This window comes from Chrysochloris asiatica, unplaced genomic scaffold (genome assembly GCF_000296735.1).
Source record: "Chrysochloris asiatica unplaced genomic scaffold, ChrAsi1.0 scaffold00011, whole genome shotgun sequence".
Lineage (NCBI taxonomy): Eukaryota > Metazoa > Chordata > Mammalia > Afrosoricida > Chrysochloridae > Chrysochloris > Chrysochloris asiatica.
In genome coordinates, this window is record NW_006408529.1 from 31,388,089 (window position 1) to 31,413,090 (window position 25,002).

General features: G+C 37.2%; 1 protein-coding gene across 1 annotated transcript in view; it reads left to right on the plus strand.

The window, feature by feature from the left end:
- Positions 1-25,002, plus strand: part of DLC1 (deleted in liver cancer 1) — a 594,809-nt gene that overhangs the window by 276,863 nt on the left and 292,944 nt on the right. Inside the window, exon 5 of the mRNA XM_006834477.1 lies at positions 13,054-13,087. Within this exon, the coding sequence (XP_006834540.1) occupies positions 13,054-13,087 (34 nt within the window). The remainder of the gene's footprint in view (positions 1-13,053; positions 13,088-25,002) is intronic.

The following is a 25,002-nucleotide window of genomic DNA, read 5'->3' on the forward strand; positions in this document are numbered from 1 at the left end:
ATGAGGCAGTTTTTCTCTGTTGCAAGGGGCCATTATGGCCCCACATCAACTCAGGAGCACTTAGCATAACAATATACATAGCAAAAGCCATAATAAGGCCAGATTTTCCAAATGGAAATCAACAAGAAGTTAACATTAGCAAAGCATCATCTAAATCTAGTTGCTATTTAGAACTAGAATCCATTTGATCTTATTCAATTGTGTTTCCTTGCAGGAGTAACATTTACATGAATCTAAACTGTAGAGCATTCAATTTGTCTCATGAAAGTATATAAACATTTTCTAGTATAGTCATAAAAATGAAGTTATCCCTCTTTTTACTTCAGTAAATGTACACAGAGCCAATGTCTGCGGAGACTCACAAAGAGACTTGTAACCAATGTTAATTGAAGCCCACAGCCCTTGTAGTACAGTGACTATGTCCTTGGCTACTAACCAAAAGGTCAGGTGATAGAACCTGCCACTCCTTCAGAGAAAGTTGTGGCAGTCTACTTCTGTAAAGATCTACAGCCTTGGAAATCCTTGGCAGTCAGTTTTATTCTTTCCTGTAGGGCCACGATGAGTCAAACTTGACCCAATGGCAATGCGTTTGGATTTTTTATTTGTTTTTTTTATTTGGTTGGTTGGTTCATTGCAGCACTATTCACAATAGACAAAGATAAAAACAGCCTAAATGTCAATCAAAAGAAGAATGGAAAAACAAAATATGGTACACCATTGCACATACATACAATGGAATATTACTCAGCAAGTTGGAAAAATAAAGTCTTGATACATGCTACCATATGGATCGAGTTTGAAGACATTAAGCTGAGTGAAATAAGCCAATCACAAAATGTCAAATATTGTATGACTTCGCTGGTGTATTACCCCACAGCGCCACATCAGGACAGACCTCTACTAATTTTCTCCCTTATTTCCCAGACACTTATGGTGGATACTGTCCATTCTCATAGTAGGAAGTAATGAGCTTCATTCCAGCTGTAGGACCTAAGAAAATCTGTACCTTCAGTTTTAATGTTGCTGTTGTTTGATGCCATTGAATTGCTTCTGACTCACAGCAACTCTGTGTAAGGCTGAAACCTTCACATGAGTGGTGGTGTTGTTAATGCCATTGAGTTGGTTCTGACTTATATCAACCCTATGCACAACAGAACAAAACACTGTATGGTCCTACGCCATTCTCAGAATTGATGCTACATTTGAGCCCATTGTTGCTGCCACTATGTCAATCCATCTCGTTGAGGGTCTCCCTTTTTTTGGTGACCCTCCACTTTACCAAGCATGATATCCTGCTCTGGGGACTGGTCCTTCCTGATAATATGTCCAAAATATAAGAGACAAAGTCTAGCCATCTTGGCTTCTAAGGAACATTCTGGTTGTACTTCTTCCAACACAGATTTGTTTGTTCTTCTGGCAGTCCATGGTCCTTTTAATATTCTTCTCCAATACCTAACTCAAATGCATCAACTCTTCTACAATCTTCCTTATTCCCTCTCCTACTTCCACATGCATATAAGGCTATGGAAAATACCAGGGCTTGGTTCGGGCATCCTTTACCTGAATTTTAATCGATCCGGCCATCATTGTTCAGATAAGGCATTGTACATTACGGCACACATAAACTCGTATTTCGAACCAAATTCTGTAGAATAAGTACCATTTCAATGAATATCTCTTGTGACAAAATGTTTCTGCCAAGACTTCACTTTTTTGAAGTAATATTTGATAAAAGTAAATTTCAGTTCAGTGTATTTTTTTATAGTTCTGGTTTAGGAGCATTGGTGGTGCAGTGTTTAAGATGCTCAGATGCTAACTGAAAGGTCTTCAGTTATAAATCACCAGAAACTCTGTGGTGAAAAAAGAAGAAAAAAAAAAGTGTCAGTCTGCTTCCATCAAGATGTACAGGCTAAGTAAAATTTTAGCATTGTGCAGATCACTTAATCTTTCTGAGTCTCAACTTTCTCATAGATAAAATGAAAAATAAATACTTAGTTTAGTATTTCCCAACATATAGTACATAGACTATTGGTGACACACAGCTGATCTTATTTGATACAGAGCTAAACATTTTAAATTTTAGTAGCCATTTGTGTTAATAAGTATTATGAATAATATATCCAATAAAGCAAAGCTATCGATTTATTCATTTTACTTTTATTATTGGGAATAAATCAAAAAGAAAGGTTTTTTTTTTATTATTTTAAGAGCTATTTAATAATCTTATATGTGGTACATGTGTATATTCAGATTGTAAAGATAATATTCAAAGAACTGAAGTTTGGGAAACAAGACTAAATCATCTAAGTTCCTCCTCCCAGCACAAAGAACCTAAGTTTTCAATGAAAGAATTAAGAATGTCAAAACTAAATGAATACTTTTTTAGTCCAAAATGGTATCAAATTGCTAACCAGACAATAGCTTCACAATAAGCTTCTTTACTCAAATGAAAGCACATTGAAATCAAAGAGTTGTTGAATCCTTTGAGAAGTCATAAGAAAGAGATCGCACCCATTTCTTCACACCACCAGTGCTAGGGAAAAATGTCATCGAGAAGAAGCTGGACATCGACAAAATCTCTTTTGAAGAGAAGATGATAGTCGAGATGAAAGCCTCAGTCAAGAAAAGAGAAAAGCTTGCAAAGAACATGAAATAAAAAGACAAGGAGTACTCCAAATCTTTAATTTATGAATGCATCATGTCGTTGTAGAGCTATTTCAGATAGCTTTGTATTTTAATTTGCTTTGATGATGTTTAATGTATTAAAACTATTATCCTATAAATTGATGATTGGCCTATTAGTGAATCAATTAAAGCAGCCTTTGATTTTCTTTTTTTTTTTTAAATATGTATATATAGTGTAGGCTAGAACAATTTAAAGTCACTAACTGAAGAAATGCAAACAGATCCATTTTCTAATGTACCTTTTCTTTTATATTGTCTTATTAAAACATGTGAATCCTCAAACTCTTCCTGTAGATCATTTTGTCCAGAATGAGCTCTAGTGTTATATCTGAGAATGAGGATATTCTATCATTGTAGCATGTTTTCATGTAATTTCTAAAGACATAATTACTCATTTTTTTATTTATCTGCAGTATATTTTTGGTAGAATGAAAGTGAGGGGTTTAAAGGGAAAGGAATAAATTACTCTGCCACTGATTCCTCTAAAATTACATTGACTTTTTTATAAAGTAAATAAAGGAAATTCCTATAGCACAAAACAGAACATACCAGACATGTCTGTATGAATATCTCCATTATTTAGAGGAAAAAAAAAAAAAAAAAAAAAAGCATTGTCTGCAACAACAAAAGCACAAAATAAATGATAGTCTTTTTGTAAGAGTCTATTTTTAAAATAGCAACAACAATAACAAAAAAAACCCTCAAGTTTAGTATGCATAAACTCATTTAGGGCATTGCAAGGCACACAAGTAACACCATAGACATTCAACTTGGACCTGAAAATCATGACAACATTAGACTGGACAATGGTCAAAATAAAAATCTTTAGACTTTGGGCTTTTATCTTTAGGGAATGGTCTCAAGAGGAAGGAAGGCTTGACCACAACTCTGCTCCTCTGCTCGTAGTTGGCAGAGGTTGCCTGTAGCTTCAGTCCAAGGATGGCAGCAATGGGCAGAGTCTGTGCTTGTCTCTGGGTATGTCTCAATTCTTGCAGAGAGTCAAGAATCTAGAGAGAGGTTTATAATGTATGTGATTTTCTCCTCTTGGCCTCACATAAGAGCTAGCTAATGTCACAAAGAAGTCTTGGTCTGGTACCATAGGAAAAGTACTCAACCCCAAGGTTGGTTTGAACTGAAAATTCGGTGGTTCAAATTCACCAGCCACTGCTTGGTCACTATGACTTGGAGCCGACTCAACAGCACTTAATAAGAACAACAACTGTATATCAATAAAGGCCAACACCTTCAAAACATGGGAAGCCATGGTATTTTGAAAGATCTCATTCCTATTTTCAGTGAAGGAATTTTTTATCCTGCAGCATATAATAAAGCACTATCATTGTGTATGCTTCTATAATGCTGTCAAACCCATACATATACAATTTAAAGTGTAAAATAAAAATGGAAATTTCTGAATTTAGAGACAGACAATAAAAGTATGTAAAATATGTTGTAAGCAGCCTCCTTAAATTGGATTTACATTTGCATGCAGCGATAAAAGAAAATGTAACATATAGCTCTCTGTAAATTTATCTTGAAACATGAATAAAACATAAACAACTCCTTTAATCTCTCTCTTTGAATAAAAGATGCAACATCTGGCTGATCTCTGACCTTGGAGGAATTAACATATTGTAGCACTTTAGTAAAGCACTACTCTTTTGTCTCTTTGTGGCATTGTTGTTAAGTGCCATCAAGTCAGTTCTGACTTATAGTGAACTTAAATAGGGTTTCTGAGGAGTGGCTGGTGAGTTTGAACCACCAACATTGCAGATCAAATTGATGTTGTGGTCCAGCGCATTATCATGCAGCGCCACACCAAGATATGCAGAGGACCTTCTTAAAGGTCTTGGATTCTGACTCCAAGGAACTAAGAAAAAATAATTTGCACCTCTTAATGGTAGTATTGTTTGATTCTGACTCCAAAGAACTAAGAAAAAATAATTTACACAAGTGAGAGAAATAGCATATTAGTAAACATTAAACAGGGAAAATGGTGTATCGATAAACATTAAGCAAGAAAACCTCATACTCCACTTTAACCTAAATCAAGTAGAAACTAGATCAACTTAATTGTTTCCATTGTCATTGTAATAAAATGGTTTCAGATATAGCTTCTATTACTTTTGTTACTATTTATGTTAGCAGCTTCTGTGTGGTTGGTGTAAGTTAATAAAAAGTGTATAAGGGAGGCCCTCCTCTAAGTGCAGAAAGCCATCCTATCTGTAAACCAAAAGAATCAACATCTGTCTACAATCTTTCCACAAGGCATGTCAAAATCAGCATTTCCTCAACCATGTTTCACATCCAAAAACAAACAGACATACACACACATGTCTAAGCTCCCACACACAGCTCCAAAACATTTCATTAAGGGAAAAAAAAGTATTTCCTCCTTGTTCTAAAAAAACTTTCATTTTAATTACTTTTAAAAATTTCAATCATGAAACACCTTAACAAGCAAACTTAAATTAAAATCTTTACGTGTATAAAGTTATTGGGAGGTCAGTATATGGAAAGAAGGGTAGAAGTGGTCTTGAGCAATAGAAAAGGCTGCTATTCGATCATTTGAATATCACACAGAAGAATAACAATAGACTATGAATATTTTTTTCGTCATTTGGAAATTATTAGTAGATTTTCCTTTGTTGCACTGAGAAATGAGAGAAGAAAATATGAAGTTACAGCAAACCCATATGGGTAACAGGAAAATCCTATTTAATTGCTTTATTGCCAGAAATGTTAAATCACTTCCTGGAGATGCAGTTTAAATGAAACATATGGCAGCTATTAGCAAAAGCCCCTAATGAATTAAAAAATATTCTTTTTATGGGAGCTTTCCCATAAGCAACAGTAATACATGATATTTAAACTTTATATACAAATATGCATTTTATATTTTAATTCCATAAGTCTTTCATGAATATTGACCCTGTATGAGATTGTATAGCCAGTTTGCATGGAATCTTTCTTTCCAAGCCCAGAAATAGATATAATTCTGTGGGTCCTAAGGACATGAGACTAGACAGAAGACAGCCACAGCAGGAAGTGGAGGCTCAAAGAGCTTCTCTCTGATAGACTACTAACCTAGACAAACCAAACCAGTTGCCATTGAGTCGTCCTATCCTTATGGAGTCCCTGTGTGTCCAGTGTAGAACTCTCCTCTGTAGGATCTTTAAGGCTAAACTTTCTAAAGCAAATCACCAAGCCTTTCTTTTGGAATGCCTCTGAGTGGGTTTGAAGCTTTCAGTTAGTAGACAAGCCCTTAACCAATTATACCACCCAGGGACCCTGGTAGAACTAATTGGAACCAAATCTAGCCGTGTCTCTTTTCAGAAATGAGAACCGAAAAGAATCTCCTGGCCAATGTCTGCTTCCCAAGGGTTCAATGCCCAAGAAAACCATCCCCTGCCCATTTTAGTAGAGCTAATTATCTTTCCACTCTTCTTACTGCTTATTCCATGCTGATCATTGCTGTTTATCAACCACTGTGTAAAAATGTTATTTGACTATATATGTATCTTAAGTTACATTTAAAAAAATTTTAATTTTAACACTTTTTTAAAAAATGCATTTTATTTAACTTAATGAAACACTTAGGAATTGTTGCTAAGGATATTTTATACCTTAGAATTATGTTAAGCATGCAACTAAAAGCAAACAAATAGCTCTAATTACTTGAAAACCAATGTCAGCATTTTCTAATTCCTTTAATGTCATTCATCCCTGAGGTTTTATACAAATTTAAGCAACTTATTCATTTATCAAGTTATTATTTAATACGTTTATTTAATCAAAATAATCTGCTTTCTAGAGATAATTCTCCTTCAAATTTAAAGATAAATCATTGTTGTTGTTAAGTGTCATGGAGTTGATTTCAACTGACAGCAACACTGTATACGGTTTCCAAACAACAGCTGGTGGGTTTGAACCTCCAAACTTGCAGTTAGCAGTCCAGCGCTTATCCTACAGCACCACATTAGCTGATAGATATTCAACTATTATTATGCAAAGAATGAGACTAAAACATCCCTCCTTCAATGCACTCTACCGAACTAGGTTCAATAATGCATTGCAATGGCCTCCCAAAACTCAGACATCATACTTATAGTTATGAAGTTTATGAAGGAAGTTAACAGCTTACAACACAAGATTAGAAAATGCTCAGGGCACAGTTCCTCAAGTCAGGACAGCCCCTTCTCAATTGTGAGCTACTGATAAATACCTACAGGACACACCACTCTGCACTATAAGCCTCAGCCTGAAGGCACTCAGCTCTAGCTCCATGGGTCAGCAAACCTAGCTCCCCAATTATGTGCCTGGAGGCACTCAACTCTGCAAGCAAGCCTCCTGCCTAAAGTCACTCAGCTTAACTTGCTCTGTGGGCTGGGAAGTCCACTGCTCTATCTCATGCTCTGGCTCTTGATTCTGCTGCTGCTGCTCTTGTCCCAGTCCTCAAGTGCCACAGTTTTCTCTCCCTGAGTTGAAGAGGTTCAATGTGCAAGGATCTCTGGGTCCGAGGACTCAATCTTCTCTTGGATCTTCTTCTTTGATGGTAGCAAGATACCGCTTCCCACTTTTAAGACGGTTCCTTTTATACCCATGTTAGAGTTCCAAGGTTTTTTACAATCAAAATGAACTGTGCTTAAACAATTGTTTACAACTGAGTCATATCATCCTATGATTATCTTCTCCCACCTTCTCTTACTCAGATCCACCATTTTTAAAGACTAAGAGTCCTGACGTGGCACTGTGGGTTAATGCACTGGACTGCAAAGTTGGTATGAACTGCAAGGTCAGTGGTTCAAGCTCACCAGCTGCCCCTAGGAAACCCTATGCAGGCTCACCATGGGTCAGAACTGATTTTATGGCACTTAACAACAACAACAACAAATAAAGACTAAGGATAAAGAGACCAATTCAGTAATCCACTATACCACACTTATTATGTAGCTTCATTTTTAAAAGAAATTGTCAAATTCTAGGCACATTAACCTCAAGGTTGGTGGTTCAAGCTCACCAGCTGCTCTTCAGAAACCCTATACAGGGTCACTATGAATCAGAACTGACTCAACAGCACTTAATAACAACAGGCACATTAAACTTTGACTATCCTTCCTCCACATTTTTATGACAGAACACTTATTTAATGGAAGAAAACTTGGGAACTTAATCATGAAGAACATAGAGTCTAATGTAATTGGCATTAGCTATATGAAGTACTGGTACTGACTAAATGAAGGCTAATATATTTTTGTTTCATAGTCCAGTTCACTGATTATCATTCTTAATAAATAATATAACTAAAAAAGTTAGTTACATATGCTCAGTTACATAGTTTTTGTGATCAAATAGAATCAAATATTGACAAGGCCAGTCATTGATTTTGAAATGATGTTCAGTGTGTGTTGGATTTCAGATAGCTGCAAAAAGAGAGAGCTTATTTAGATAATTTCTAAACTTCCCATGCAGATACCTCTGCACAGATTTTTACATCTAAATCAATGTCTTACCATGTGGCTTTCCAAACTTCCCTCCTTTTTTGGTAGTGGTTCAGAGGCAGCATGCCAGTAGTTCTTGCTTCCATTACTGAATGCGTGGAGGTGAAAAAGTTACTCTAATTTCCAGCGCTTCATGGAAGGATAAGATTGTTGTTGTTAAGTGTCATCAAATCAGTACTGACTCATAGCAACCCGATATCGGGTTTCCAAGGAGTGATGGTGGATTTGAACCACTAACCTTGTGGTTAGCAGTCCAGTGTTTATCCTACAGCACCACACTAGGATTCCAAGGATAGGCTCGTTGCTGTTGTTAAGTGTCATCGAGTCGGATCTGAATCATAGCATACCTGTATAAGGTTTCCAAGGAGCAGCAGATGGGTTTGAACCACCGATCTTGCAGTTCAAACTGAACTTGCAGTCTAATGCTTATCCTACAGTGCCACACCAGGATGAGTTTTTGTTGTTGTTGTCAAGTGCCATCGAGTAGGTTCAGACCCATAGCAACACTGTATAGGGTTTCTGAGGCTGTAAATCTTTACGGGAGCAGAAAGCCTCATCTTTCTCCTGCAGAACCACTGGTAGCTTCAAACTGATGACCTTGAGGTTAGCAGCCCAACTCGTACCTATTACACTACCAGAGCTCCTTCAAGTTGGTTTGTTGTCGATTCGGCCATCCAGTTGATTCAGCCCATAGTGACCCTATATAGGGTTTCCAAGGAACTGCTGGTGAACTTAAACCACCGACCTTGCTATTCAAACAACTTTGCAGTCTGGCGCATTAGCCCACAGTGCCATGAATCCAAATTGGTCATTTCACTTTCTAAAAGCCTTCTGGTTCAGGTTAACATTGCCATGAAAGTTTTATTTCATATATAAATAACTGAAGTGAATGGGAACCAAAAATTCAAGTTCCTTAATTTGAAGACTGGAGACGAATTAATGCATTTGCATCATGGTGTAAGTGAAAAATATTAAATATATCATGGGCTGCCAGAAGAACAAACAAATCTGTCTTGGAATAAGTGCAGCCAGAATGCTTCTGAGAAGAGAATATGGTGAGACTTCATCTCCCATACTTTGGAGATATTATCAGGAGGAGGTCAGTGAAAATGAGGAAGACCCTCAAAGAGATGGGTTAACACAGTGGCTGTTACAATGGGCTCAAACATTACAGTGACTAGGAGGATGGTGCAGCATTTAGTTCTGTTGTCCATAGGGTCCCGGTGAGTCAAAACTGACTGAATGAAACACAACAACAACAACAAAATTTGTTTTAGGTATTTTTATGTATTAAGTTGTGTTTCTCCAAAATATGTGTCATGGCTAAATGCAAAGAAAACTACAAAGATATTTTCTTATGCTTTATTGATTATGCTAAGGTATTTGACTGTAAAAATTATAACAAACTATGGATAGCATTGTGATGAATGAGTATTCCAGAATACATAGTTGTGCTTATGAGAAACCTGTACATAGATCAAAAAGCAGTGGTTCAAATAGAACAAGGAGCTGCTGGATGGTTTAGGATCAGGAAAGGTGTACACCAGGGTTGTATCCTTTCACCATACTTATTCAAGCCATATGCGGAGAACATGTCTGAGAAGCTGGATTATATGAAAAAGAACAAGGCATCAGGTTTGGAGGAAGACTTACTAACACCCTCTGATATGCAGATAATATAAAATTATTATATTATCTTAAAGCAAAAAGGAGTTCAGATATTAACTGATAAAGACCAAAGGTGACAGTCTTTCGCATGGGTTGCACCTCAATGTGAAGAAAACAAAAATCCTCACCACCGGACCATTAAAGAATGATAAATGGAGAAAAGATTGAAGTTGTCGATGACTTCATTTTGCTTGGAACCACAATGAACACTCATGGCAGTATCAATCAAGAAATCAACTGACATTGCATTTGGCAAATCTGCTGCATAAGACCTCTTTAAAGTGTTCAAGAGCGAAGATATCATTTGAGGACTAAGATGCCCCTGACCTAAACCATGGTGTTTCCAATCCTCATATGCAGGTGAACATTGGACAATAAATAAGAAGATTGGAGAAAATTAATGCACTTGAATTATGGTGTTGTGAAGAATATTGAGAAGTACCATAGACTGACAGAAGAACAAACAAATCTGTGTTTGAAGAAGTACAGCCAGAAGGCTACGTAGAAGCCAGGATGACAAGACTTCTTGTTTCATACTTAGGACATGTCAGGAAAGACCAGTCCCTGGAAAAGGACATCATACTTGGTGATGTGAAAAAGAGGAATACCTCCAATGAGACGGATTGACACAGTGGCAGCAATAGCTGGCTCAGGCATAACAACCGTAAGGATGGTGCTGGAATGAATAGTGTTTTCTTCTGTTGTGACTATGAGTCAAAACTGACTCAAATGACTCCTAACAACAACAAACTATATGTCAAATTGGCTATACCATGATTCTGAATATTAAGTAATTATCCTTCATTTTAGCAGATGCAATTATACTGTGGGTTGTACTGTAAATCCTTACATTCATGATGTTAATAGGAGTCCTGATGGGCACTGTAGGATAAGCACTGGACCACAAGGTTAGTTTGAAATGCTAAGTTGGCAGTTCAAATCCACCAGCCACTCCTCAGAAACCCTACACAGGGCCGCTATGGGTCAGAACAAACTCAAGGCACAAAACAACAAACAATGATATGAAAAGAGGCAGAATGAGCAGTAGTTAGGTTAATGGCAGATGCAATTTGTAGGATTAGGTTGATATTGAGTCAATCTCTTTTGAGATATCAGAGAGAGTGAACAAGCAAGCAGAAATCAAAGGGATTTAATACTTATCACCATGAAAGAAGAGTAGGGATCTATGTGCGGTCCCTGCATTGGTAACCTCCTAAAACCAAGAGACGCAGAGAGAGAAAGCCTTCCCAGAGAGTTGGTGCCCTGAATTTGGACTTCGAGTCTCCTAAAGTGTGAGACAATAAATGTCTGCTGTTAAAAGCACCCACTGGTGGTATTTCTGTTGTAAAAGTGATTGATAACTAATACAGGTATCTACAAGCAATAGAATGAGGCAGTTGTTTTAAGTCTTTAGAAAGTATCTAATTCAGAATATTATTTTAAAGATAATGATAAGTGCTAGTTTCTAGGGTTTACCTTCTAAATTTCTAACATCAGTAACTTAACATGATTATGCCCATAGTAAAATATATCAAGAGCATCTAAGTAAAATGACATATTACATTAGGCAAATGTGCTGCACAAGACCTCTTTAGAGTGCTCAAAAGCAAGATGTCAGTTTGAGGACTAAGGTGTGCCTGAACCAAACCATGGTATTTTCAACAGCCGTGTGTGCTTGTAAAAGTTGGGCAATAAATAAAGAAGACCACAGAAGAATTGATGTGTTTGAGTTAAGGTGATGGAGAAGAATATTAAAATTATCATGAACAAGTAAATCTGTGTTGGAAGAAGCACAGCCAGAATGCTCCTTAGAAGCCAGGATGGCCAGACTTCGTCTTTCATACTTTGGACATATTATCAGGAGGGACAAGTCCCTGGAGAAGGACATCATGCTTGGTAAAGTGAAGGGTCAGTGAAAAAGATGACCCCAACAGGATGGATTGACACAGTGGCAGCAGCAATGGGCTCAAGCCGTAGCAACGATTGTGATAAGAGTGCAGGACCAGGCAGTGTGACATTCTGTTGTACACAGGCTCGCTATGAGTCCTGCCCAACTCAATGGAACCTACTAACAACATCTTCACCCATCTATGCTTGTTTACTTGGTTGCTTGTTCAATCTTAAATCAAAAGAAATTAACATAAAACATACCATACATTAACATGATCTCATAAGCATAACAAGAAAACCCACTCCTAAATAGGATTATAACCACAGATATGTTGTTGTTGTTAATTGCCATTGAGTGGACCCATAGTGACCCTATATAGGGTTTCCAAGAAGGGGCTGGTGAGCTTGAACTGCCGGCCTTGCAGTTCAAACGACTTTGCAGTTCACCACATTAACCCACAGCTCCACACCAGGACTCCACCACAGATATAGGAGTTAGGTTTTACAACATATATTTTTGTACATAACTGTAGTGATTTGTTTTAATTAATATTGTGAGCAGTATACCCAATACATAAAACCTATAAATTCATGCATTTTATTTTTATTATTTACAACATTGAAAAGAGAAATTTATTTATTTATTTAAATATAATTTACAAATTTGTAAAAAATTAGTAAATATAAAATCTCATAGTAAAAACTGTGTATAGTAAAAATTAAGATGGTGATATTCAAAAAAACGGAAATTTTGGAAATGAGCAATTACAATTTCCTGTGGGTCTTATATATTTAATAAGGGTTACTAACTAAATTTCATTTTCTCAGTAATCCTGTAAAATAGATCCAATTATTCTCATTTTACAAAGGAAGAATCTGAGACTAAAGTAGCTTATTCAAGTACACACAATTTAGGGACAGGGTAAAGATTTTAAATGTCCTGAAACTGACCTTTTTTTGCTTTTTCTATTTCACAAAAATAGTACAATAAAATAGAATACAAAAATTCCACCCAAACTCAAAGTACGTTTTTATTCTTATTTATTGCCAGTGTGATATAAGATAATATGGGTGTATGCTAGATTGACTAGATTAAGTCTTTCTTCCAAAACAAAAACAAAGACCTGGTGATTTACAATGATCACCAAAGGAGCCAGTGACTTTACTGATAGTTTCACAATTCTTATTTTTCTGCTGTCAGATTCTACTCCATTGATGGTATTTCATTTTATTCCAAATGATAGTATTTAATATACAGTTTATATTAAATATACAGTTTCATGGCTTTTTATCTTCTTTTCTTTTTCAGGCTGTTTCAGGTATTTCAGAGAAAGAACAAGCTGGTAAGGTGCCATTTCGGTTGTTTTCCCTCTTGTTTATTTTAGAGTAAAATAGCATCTTAAAGTAGATGTTTTATTAAGTACCTAATATGTATATACCTCATTTTAATTTCTGGATGAATTTTATTGTTGAATTTCTGAAAAATAAGTTAGTTCTGCTTAAAATATAAGATAAACCCTGAGATTTTCTAATATGAACATTACATTGTGTTCAAATAAGATGTTTACTTCTTGTAGTTTTCCTTGCCACTGCAGCTACAAATTCTTTTTTGTTTATTATGGGAAATAATTCAATGTTAAATGACTAGGGAATGATCTCTCATAATTAGTTGCTAATAAATACCATGCGTTGTTTTTGAAACTGAAGTAGCTTAATTAATAGTCATAGGAAAACCTATGCTGATCTTGATTTCTAAAGTTTATGCTATGTCTTCAAATATCTGATCATAAAATAATATGAATAATTGTATTTATTATAAAGTGATATGTTCTGGCTTGTGTGCTCTGTTTTATGATTGCAAATATTTGGCAGTGTGGAAAATGGATAAGAACTGGTGAGAAACACAAAAATAAGAAAATTTGGACTTGGGATGTGAGATTAAGTGCTTGTTTATTTTCCTTAATATTGTTTTTATATGGTCTGTGAAGTAATAATTTAAAAACACACAAAGATTAAAAATATGCTACTGAATTTGAAGCGCATCACTTAGTTCTTAAACTTTTGTGATTTTTAAGTGTCATATTACAATTTATAATTTAAATAGAAGGTAACATGATAGTAAAGCTTTAATATTTATTGGATGTGATTTCTGTACTGGGAATGTTCTCTTCCTGTTTTAGTCATCTTATTTTTGCCATTAGTTGGTTTTCATACAAAATCTTTCATAGTTTGTAAGTTTCTATGAGCTAACATTTTCTCTATGTTTAGGCTTTGTGTGGTTTCTTCCATTCAATATGTGGAAAGGTGACCTTTCAGAATAGAAAGAAAATATTGAACTGACATCATTTGACAACTCAAAAAGAAAAAGGACAAGAAATAAATGTTTATGATGAGTATGTACATATACATCACAAAGAAAAAGAAATAGACATTTCTCTTTAATTCCCAAGATTAGCTGCAACTTGTAGTATGGAACAGAGCAAGTTGTCATCTTGTTCCAAAAGATCAGTAAATTCTTTTGGAACCTAATGAATGAAAAGTTAAAATGTGAGTTTAGGGGGGTGTAACAAAAAGGATTCTTAATCATCTGCTAACCAAGCCTGCAAAACTCAGTGACAGAGCTCAGAGCAGAGTAAAGCGTTTATTGTATACCAATATACAGGAGTCCTGGTGTGGAGCTGTGGGCTAATTCGTCAGACTGCAAAGTCATTTGAACTGCAAGGTTGGTGATTCATGCTCACGGGCTGCTCCTTGGAAACCCTAACAGGGTCGCTATGGGTCGGAATGGACTCGACGGCACTTAAACAACAACAACAACATACAGGAGACGGATGGAGCAGCAATCTCCCAGATCTACCTCCCTGACTGGAGGCCAGCATGAGATTTTTAAGGGGTTAAAAATCAAGATCCCAGATCTCTTGTGATAAGACAATGCTGTGTTGTTTTTCTATTTCAATAGTTAGGATGATTGCTTCAGTAGTTGGGTGGTCGCATCGTAAAAACAGTGACTACTACAGCTGTTCCTGTTTGCCGATTTCACTTTTGTTCCTAGGAGGAGAATTGCCCCCTCATTTGGGTCACAAGTTCTGTTTCAGAGAGTGATTAATTATGAAATGTACTAGGGAGGAAGTTAAATTTTAACTATAGCCGCTGTTCTAAGATGACTATTACGGTTTTCTTTCAGTTAGTTGTGTGCTATTGGATGAGTTGCAACTCATAGAGTCCCTGTATAGGGTTTCCGAGAACAGCTAAACTAAAACCTTTTTAGTGTTCCCATTTCTCAGTTTTCCCATTTCTTAGTGCCCCTATTTCTCTGTGCCCCCATATCAGTGGGTTGGGGAGAGAAGGTGAATTGTCCTTGTTTGAAGGAATGGAGAAGCAAAGGGTTATATTCTTCTTGAACGCTGTTGTTGCTAAATGTCATTGAGTCAGTTCCAGCGCGTGGCTACCTACCCTGTATAGCATTTTCAAGGAGTGGCTAATGGATTTGAATTGTCAACTGTGAGGTTAGCAGTCTAGTGCTTATCCTACAGTGCCATACCATGACTCCTCACATTTAGATGATTTCAAATGGTGAAGAGAAGCCCTTCATTTTATCAAGCTTCTTTTTGTTTTTAAAAAAAGTTATTAGTAAAACAAGGATCTAATCAAGAGCACAACTATAATTTAACCACCAGTTTTTAATCATAATTCTGGAATATTTTTCCTTAACAATAACAACAAAGCAACATGAAATTAACAGTATTTCTTAGTTTTACCATCTCTTTGAGCTATTTATATACTGCTGAGCAAAATTCAAAGAGCTGGCAGATTCAATTCACAGAGTTTTCATAGGTGATCTGTGAAAAGCAGGACTCTCTGATTGCTGTATATGACCTACTCAGGTCTCAGAGTCCTGGTGTGATACTGTAGGTTAATGCACTGGATGGCAAAGTTGTTTAAACCCCAAGGTCGGTGGTTCCTGCTCACCAGCCACTCATCAAAAACCCTATACAGAATCACTATGTGTCAGAACCGACTTGATGGCACCTAGGTCTCAGGGACCTAGGTGCCACATCCCAGGATGGGTTGATTGGAGCAGAATCTGATTTCTCCTGTATATGAAAATATCAGGATGGTTGGAATTTGCTCTACAATGTATTTTTAGTTAGATTTCTTGAGCAAACACTGATATGTTTAGGAGATATTACTGTCTTTAAATATATAAATATAAGAAAAAAATGATTTTTTAAAGTATATATGTCAAGGCAAATGCTTATGTTTAAATGTTTTATTACTAATGTTAAAATATTTGATAATTCAAAAGAAAATATGATTTCTTTTAAAAGGTTTAAAAGGCCATAATATCTAAGCAACCTAATTCTTGTATTTCCAAGTTTCATTGGGCTGTATGAAAAATATTTTGAGTACTTTGTCAGCAAATGTGAATCTCTTCCTATCTTTATGAGCTTCTTTTTAGGCTTCCTCCAAATAGAAGAATGGGCATGAAGGGGAGAGCCCCTCAATTTTACGGGGGTTAGTTAATTAAGTTCTTAAATAGGATTAAGCTTCACACCCACCCCTAAGGCCTGTCATTTTTCCTAAGTGAATGTGGCCAATTGTTCCTGTTAAGAATGTCTAATTTTAGTCTATGTGACTTCTCATTCAAGTCAACTGGAACCAACTTGGCCAAGCTTTGTGAAACTCCAAACAAAATCATTTCGGGTACATTCCATTAATAATTTCAGTTGTGACTGTCCCTGTGTGGGCTTTCAGTAGTCATCTCTATTCTTGTTACTCTGTAAATGCACTGTGGTGGGATCAGTTCTGATGCTTGTCTTCCACCATGTGATGACAAAAAACTTCAAGGGAAGCCAATTTTAGAACAATCTCCCATTGGCTCATATATTCCATAAATATTTCTTGACAGAACCACGTAGAAGGCGTCACATTAGGTTCTATCAAAAGATCAATTATAAATAAGGGAGATTTCCTGGTGTGACACTGTAGGAAAAAGCACTGGATCACAAAGTTGGCTTGAACTGCAGGGTCAGCAGTTCAAATCCACCAGCCACTCTTAGAAACACTACATGGGATCGTTATGAGTCAGAACCGAATCAATGGCACTTAACAACTTCCCTGAAAGAATGCAAAATCTAGTTGAAAATATCCCCTCGGTCTTCTCTTCTCAACTCAGAGTTTTCTAACTCAGCTTATTCAGAAAGTCTCCAGGAAAATAATCAAATTAAAATATTGTTTTCAGGAAATTTTTATCAGCCTTGCATATTCTTAGAACCTGAAATAGAGTCCACCAAGTTGTGTGTATTTATCAGAATTAATCATAAAACATCAGTCTGTGTAATTAGATCCCTTACAGGGGCATTACTAGGGGGACGAAGAGGGTATGGGCCTCACTGAGTAATACTGTCAGAGGGGGTGACATTAAAATGACTGTCTATAAAACTTTTGTGTCATGATTCAGAAAAAAATATGATTTTTTAATAAAAATATTCCTGTAGCTACTTAGAACAACAGAAGGATTGTTTAAAAACTTTTTATTGTGAATTGACTGAAGGTTTACAGACAAGATCATCAGTATTACAGTCAACAAATCATCTACTTTGTTTCATCTCGATGATTGCAATCCCCTCCATGAAACAACAGTCATCCTGGTTCCTTTCTGAGGTTCTCGTTTCCATTCTACCTATTTTCCCATTTCTCACAACTTTGTCTTTAGGTAAATGTTGCCCTTTTGAGTTTGAATGGTTGACCATACCTTACTAGTGTTGACCCCGCTATATACCCGTCTACTGCTTGGCTGAAACTTAGACCATCGGGGTAAGTTCCTCTACAGATCAGAAGGGTGGTTGAGGGACATAGTCTCAGGTTCCTCTAGTGTCTTCCTGATCAGTAACCTTGGTCTTTAAAAAAAAATTTTTTTTTTTTTAGTTTTGGTTCATATTTTCTCTCACTCTGTCCAAGACCTTCTAATGTGATTCCTTTCTGAGCCGTGGTTAGTGGTAGCCAGGCACCATCTAGTTCTTCTGGTCTCAGAGTCATAGAGGACTATAGTTCACAAGTTCCATTAGTCCTTTGAACTAACCGATTGTAAACATCTTCAATTTTCATCACTCTTCTTTCTTTTGTACATGGAGAGACCAATAGTTGCATTTAGATGGCCACTCATGAGCTTTTAATATCGTCAACAGTAATCACAAAGTAGTATGTAGAACATTGTCTCTGTGGACTATGGCATGCCAATTGACCACGGTGTCCCCTGAGACTATGGTCCTGAGCCATCCAGGCCCAGAAAACCATTGTATTATGTTGTTTGACAACATCTAAGAAGTTTTTATCATTTTACCCACTGTGCTCCACAACATTCATAGTTGTGTTTGCAGAAAAGGTAAACACCCATGTACAAATATCTTTTTCAACTCATATATTTGTGAGGTATACTCCAACTCTTCCTCCCATACTCATTCAGTCTGTGTCTCTGTCCATATATTTACCCACAGAACACTGTGTGTATATATCATTACTTACCTCTATACCTCCCTGTGTCTTTACCTGTCTTCATCATTCTTCTGCTACCCTCTCTTTTCTTGTACACTGACCTTCTTATTGTATATTGCCCTCATCATCACCCAAGTTAACATGTGTCTACCTTCTAGCCAGTGAATACTCTCCCTTTCCTCTCACTCCTCTCCTGGCAATCATCAAGAAATGCTTTCTTGAGTTTTCACAATAATGGTCTCATACACTATTTGTCCTTTTGTGACTAATTTTACTCAGGAATCCTGGTGTGGTGCTGTGGGTTAATGTGCTGGACTACAAAGTCAGTTACAACCACAAGCTGCTCCTTGGAAACCCTATACAGAGTCGCTATGGGTCAGACCTGACTCAATGGCACTTAACAACAATTTTACTTAGCATAATGTCCTCCAGGTTCATCCATGTTTTGAGGTGTTTCACAGATTCATCATTATTCTTCAACACTGCATTCCATTGTATGTATGAACCAAAGTTTGTGTATCTGTTCTTCTATTGATGAGCACTTAGGCTATCTCCATCTTTTTACTATTGTGAATAGTGTTGTGATGATGATCATCAGTGTATGTATATACTTTTGTCCTGGCTCTTATTTGGTGTGGAAATATCAACAAAAGGATTTTTTGTAAACCCTGTTTACCTGTGTCAATATTCCTGCAAGGCTGTGTCAATATTCCTCAATGCTAATTTACTCTTTGAGCCTTCTAATATTCTCTTGTCAGAACTGTCATTATCATCCAATTACAATGATTCCTGAATAGGGTGGCTTCACCTGCACACAAGCACAAGCTATTTTTGTTGCTACAGATGTTTTTGTAGTCATTGATTTTGTCAACCTTCTAGGTTGTTAGTTAATATTGTGGCAATTAGTATTTGTGAACCTATATCAATACCTTTTTTTGAGAATGAAGTAGTAATTAAACGTAATTCTATGTTGTTAAGTGTCAAGTCGAATCTGACCCATAGCTACCCTGTAAAGGGTTTCCGAGGCTGTAAATCTTTACGGGAGCAGAAAGCCTCATCTTTCTCCCACGGAACAGCTAGTAGTTTCAAACTACTGACCTTGCGGTTCGCAGCCTGATTCGTAACCACTACGTTACCAGAGCTCCTTATATATTACCTTTAAATTAAAAGTAAGTTTATATTAAACAAAATATAAAAAAGACTTTCATTTAGTTACTAATTATATTGCAACTGTTGTTGTTGCTAAATGCCGTCGATTCCGACCTATAGCGACCTTGTATAGGATTTCCAAGGAGCAGCTGGTGAGCTTGAACCACCGACCTTGAAGTTCAAATGGCTTTGCAGTCTGGCGCATTAACCCACAGCACCACACCAGGACTCCATGTTGCAACTAATAATGTTATAATTCAATGTAGAAAGATTTTATAAATCAGTTGTGTTGTTAGTATTCATATAGTCTACGAAATACATTTAAGCAATTTACATCAATATGTATCATACATTATTCTATTATTAGAATAGAAAATAAACATTACTAAGGATTCAGTATAATCTAGTATGAGAGCAGGCTCATGGCAGGGGGGATGAAGATGGTGATACTATGAGTTACCCCACTAGGTGAGACCAACCCTATTGACACCACTGATCCATGTCCTAATAATTTTGCCCAATTCCATTATGCTGCCAGAATGAGTATGTCCCGAAAGAGTGGGCCCAATGCCACTGCTGTATTCTCCAGCACACCTGCTTCCTAGCTCTGGCCTTGAGCACATTACTTCACTTCCTCATGTCCCTCATTTCTAGAATATAAATAAAGAATCTGCCATTGTTATTGTAAGGGAACAATGCTTGGCACAAAGTAGGCCCTGGAAAAATGGTAGCAGGTTTTTGTGGTAATTAGTTGTGCTTATAACCTGCAGTTTGGACAGGCTAAGTGGGAAGTGTGTCTCTGATGTCAGTGTCTGCTCAAAGAGTTCTTAAAAATGCATCTTCAAAGTCTGGACTGAAAACTACAAAAATATGGAAGGAAAGAGATCCCTTCCTCCAGCAGTCCTCTGACTTAATTCAGACAAAGGTTACCCCAGCATTGGCACAGTTGGCCATATTTAATATCTCATTAGCAATCTTTTTCACTATTAAGTTAAAATTCTCTTTTGTGAACAGATATAGGTATGGCGCTGTAGGATAAACTCTCGACTGCAAAGTTGATTTGAACCACAAAGTTGACAGTTCAAACTCACCAGCAACTCCTCAGAAACCCTATGCAGGTTGGCTATGCTTCAGAACCTACTAGATGGATTTAAGAATAACAACATACTTGGAATATCACAAAAGATTAGTCTCCAAGAGATGTATTCGCCATCTCTAATTTTCCTGTAACTCCATATCCCAAGTCCCTGGGTAATCTGGATCCTATCTACGCAGCAACCCAGCTGGGTGCCTGGGTTATCCTGTCACTGACACCCTCGTTCACCCTCTGTACCCAGTCCTGTCAACACAATCTTCTCTCATCTCCTGTCCATTCCCAAAGCCATTGTTTTCATTCCTACCTTCATTTCCCATTGAATTTTCACACCACTTCAAAAACTAGTTTCCCTACTTTAACCTGTCATTAGCCTACCAGTCTTCTCTCTACACTGTCACCCAAGTTATCTTTAAAAAGGATGATCTGATCATGTGACATGCTACTTTGACATTTTCTTTGTCTCTTAATTGTCTATAGGATAAAGTCAAATGTCTCTGCTGGCCATTTATAATTTGGATGCAGAATAATTTATTGTGCTGGCTGTCTCCATTTTGTCCATTAGATTTATCCTCTGCCCTACTTCAGCCCTGCTCTGTGCCCTGGGATGCTGGCCACTTGTGGGCTAAATCACTGGGCTTCTCTCCATCCAACCAAAGAGGAGTCCTAGTAGGAAACTCTAGGGAGGAAGACTGTGGGATAATGAGGTTGGGGTGTTTATTCCCCCTGGCTGCTTCCCTAGGGGTCAGTCACCACTGTCTTTTCTCAGGCTGTTTTTTCCACATGTTTTGAAATTCTAAACCATTCGTGGTTCTTGGCAAATCAGACTTGGAGGTTGTAACTTTAATTTCCCTAAACCAGTTGCTGTCAAGTCAATTCTTACTCATGGAAACACCTCGCAGGTGTGTAAAGCAGAACTGTTCCATGGGGCTTTCAAGGCTATGCTCCTTTGAAAGCAGATTGCCAGACCTGTGCTTCTTCATTCTGAAAGATAATAATTTCATTCAATCCCCTGGGGGAGAAAAATACTTTGTTTTATATTTTAGAATGTGTTCTACTTTGAGTAGAAGATGTATCTTAGAAAATTAGTGTTGTATTTTAGTTACTAAACTGTGACTCTGAGCACATTTGAAAAGTAGTAATTTAAAGACCTGATGTGGTACCCTAAGATAAGCACTGGACCACAAGATTAGTTTGAATTTCAAAGTTAGCAGTTCAAACCCACCAGCCACTCCTCAGAAACCCTATACAGCGTCACTGTGAGTCGGAACCAACTGAACGGCAGTTAATAACAACAAAAATATTTAAATTAGTAACTGCTTCACTTACTCATTTAGTATAGTCACAATAACTATGAAACAGATTATTAATAATTTTTAGTGAAATATCAGGTGTATTGGACTGGTGTTATGTATCTTATTCACTGTTGTATCATGTTGTTGTTGTTAAGTTCCATCAAGTAGATTCCTACCCATAGCAACTCTGTATACGGTTTCCAAGGAGCAGCTGGTGAGCTTAAACCACCAACTTTGCAGTTCAAACGACTTTGCAGTGTGACGCGTTAGCCCACAGTGCCACACCAGGACTCCTTTTGTATCATGAGGTCAATGCCTAAATATTTGTTGAGTCGATGAGAAAATGATACATAATATAAAATATTGACAACATACTTAAAATGAACTTGAACAAAAATCTCAGAGCATACGATCCAAGAATGAATAGCAGTGTATAGTGTTGGTAAGAATATGTATGTATTTTTATTATTGGGAATCAATGAGTATTACATATTTCTAAAGATGATTCACTGAGAAAGATAGATTTAAGCATTTGTTGGGGGTTAGGGAAAGAATAAATGGATCATATAGCAAAAAATAGAATATGAATTGAAGGTAAGTATCAGAAATACTGGGAGTCCTGGTGTGGCACTGTGGGCTAATGTGTCAGATTGCAAAGTCGTTTGAACTGCAAGATCTGTGGTTCAAGATAACCAGCCGCTCCTCAGAAACCCTATACAGGGTTGCTATGAGTCAGAAATGACGTGACGGCACTTAACAACTACAACAAACCTCACTCCCTCCATTACTCCTACCACCCCTACAATTCCCAAACACCTCAGCCAGATTAATAAATTAATGGTATTATTTGAAGATCTCCCAGACAAATGTGTAACAGGTGATGCTGAGAAAAATGACTCCAATTCTGACTTTGGTTGTATTCCTTTGTCATTTTTCTCAGAATGTTTGTTTTCCTGCCTCAAGGTTATCTGGTTAACAAGAAAATGTTGAAAATCAAGATAATTATTATTCCACCTTGAAACACTTGTGAAACAATAGCTTTTCAGAAGGCTCTCACAGAATCACAGTCTTTCCAAACTAGCAGGGTTACTTCTAGGAAGACAGAAATAAGAATCAAACACTTCTTTGTGACAGATGTGTGAGGGGGAGGAGGGTATCAAGGTTTTCACAATTTCATTCCAAGCTCCCTGTAAACACACTGAATAGCTAAGCCCAGACTTGGTGCCTTTTGGTATTAATTTTCTTGGCTCCTTTGATCATTGAAAAGGGAAATGCAGATGACAAAAGAAAAACATTGAAATGGAAAGACACTGCCCCTTTTCCAGTCTGATCATCGTCATTTTGATTCAGAAAATGTCTTGTGATCTACTATACTAACAGTTAAGTTGCAGTATCTCCGGAGCCAAAGGGATTTCAGAGGCCTTCCAAAGATGCTGCCCTATATTATGTCATCATTACAGAATCATAATTATGGGTCAGATTCCTTTTATCACTGTCTCACCCATGCACTGTGAGCACCTGGAAGACCAGGATTTGATTTCATTCAACTTTGTACTCCCAATGCCTGGCAATATGGCAGTTGCTAATGTTTCATAAAATGAGTGAATGAGACCACTTAAAAATCATCAAATGCTCCATGCTGTGCATATGATACACTCAGAGCCAAATGTACAATCTTATCACTATTCTAAGTGAGACTCTTCCTGAAATTGCAAAGACCCCCAGCTGTTTTACAAGGTCCAGTGGTATCTTTGTCTGTCCAGGCTGGGCTTCAGCCAACATTCAAAATTCCTTATTCCTTTTCACTTTCAGAAAATGAATTTCATTATTTTTATAATAAGGGCTTATAAATACTTACTTGCTTCACTTTTTTTAGTATCATCATCTCTGACTCGCCTTCTTTTTTATGAGGTAGGAATTTAGGTGATGCCCGCATATAACCTTTTAGTTTTTCTGAAACTGAATATAAACTAATCCATGAAAACTTGGTTGTGGTTAACTGGGCTGTTGAGAGAGATACATTAGCTTTCAGGTATAAAGGAGTTCGTGAAAAATATAAGCTATTCTTAAATGCCAGAGGTCTTGAATTTATAGGATATTTTTGGTGCAGATAGTTTTCAAATCGCTATTTTAGGTTTTAAGGGGACTGCTGGTGTGGTGCTGTGGGATAAGCACTGGACTGGAAACCACAAGCTCAGCAGTTCAAACCCACCAGCTGCTCCTCAGAAACGCTATACAGGGTCTCTGTGAGCGAAAACTGACCCAACAGCACTTAATCACAGCAATAATTGATATTTTAAGGAACCCTGGTAGCATAGTGAATTACAAACTGGACTGCTAACCACAAGGTCAGCAGTTCAAATTTTTCTGTGGGAGAAAGATGAGTTTTTCTGTTTCTGTAAAGATGTACAGCCTCAAAAACCCTATACAGGGTCACTATAAGTCAGTGGCATACAACCGCCACCACGAATGGATATTGTAACTACGACCAAATAAGTAAAATGAAGCTATTATATCACCAGAACCAACAAATGTATTTCATTTTTATCCCAATTATATTTCAAGTCACATGAGTACATGACAATTTCTCTTTAAACAAGTCCCAAATGTAAATGGACTCCTGGTGTGGAGCTGTGGTTTAATGCGTTGGACTGCAAAGTCGCTTGAACCACAATGCTGGCAGTTCAAACTCACCAGATGCTCCTCGGAAACCCTATACAGGGTTGCTATAGGTTGGAACTGACTCGAAGGCACTTAACAACAACAATAAATTTAAATGTTACCTCTCTTACTTAGAGTGGGCTTCTCGGGCCTCTTCAGCTGATAGTATTGGTCATCTTTCTTATGGCATTTAGCAATTTCTATGACACTGGGGATTAATGGGCTAGGCTGCAAAATCGCTTTGAACCGCAAGGTCAGAGGTTCAAGCTCACCAGCTGTTCCTCTGAAACTCTATAAAGGGTCTCTATGGGTCAGAACTGACTCGATGGAACTTAACAACAACAATAATTTATTTCGGAGTTCTGTATTAATAAATCGTGCATTTTGGAGTTCTGGTGTGGCATTGTAGGATAAGCACTGGACACAAGGTCAGTGGTTCAAACTCACCAGCTGTTCCTGTTGTTGTTGTTGTGAAGTGCCGTCGAGTCAGTTCCGACCCATAGCGACCCTGTATAGGGTTTCCGAGGGTGTAAATCTTTACGGGAGTAGAAAGCCTCATCTTTCT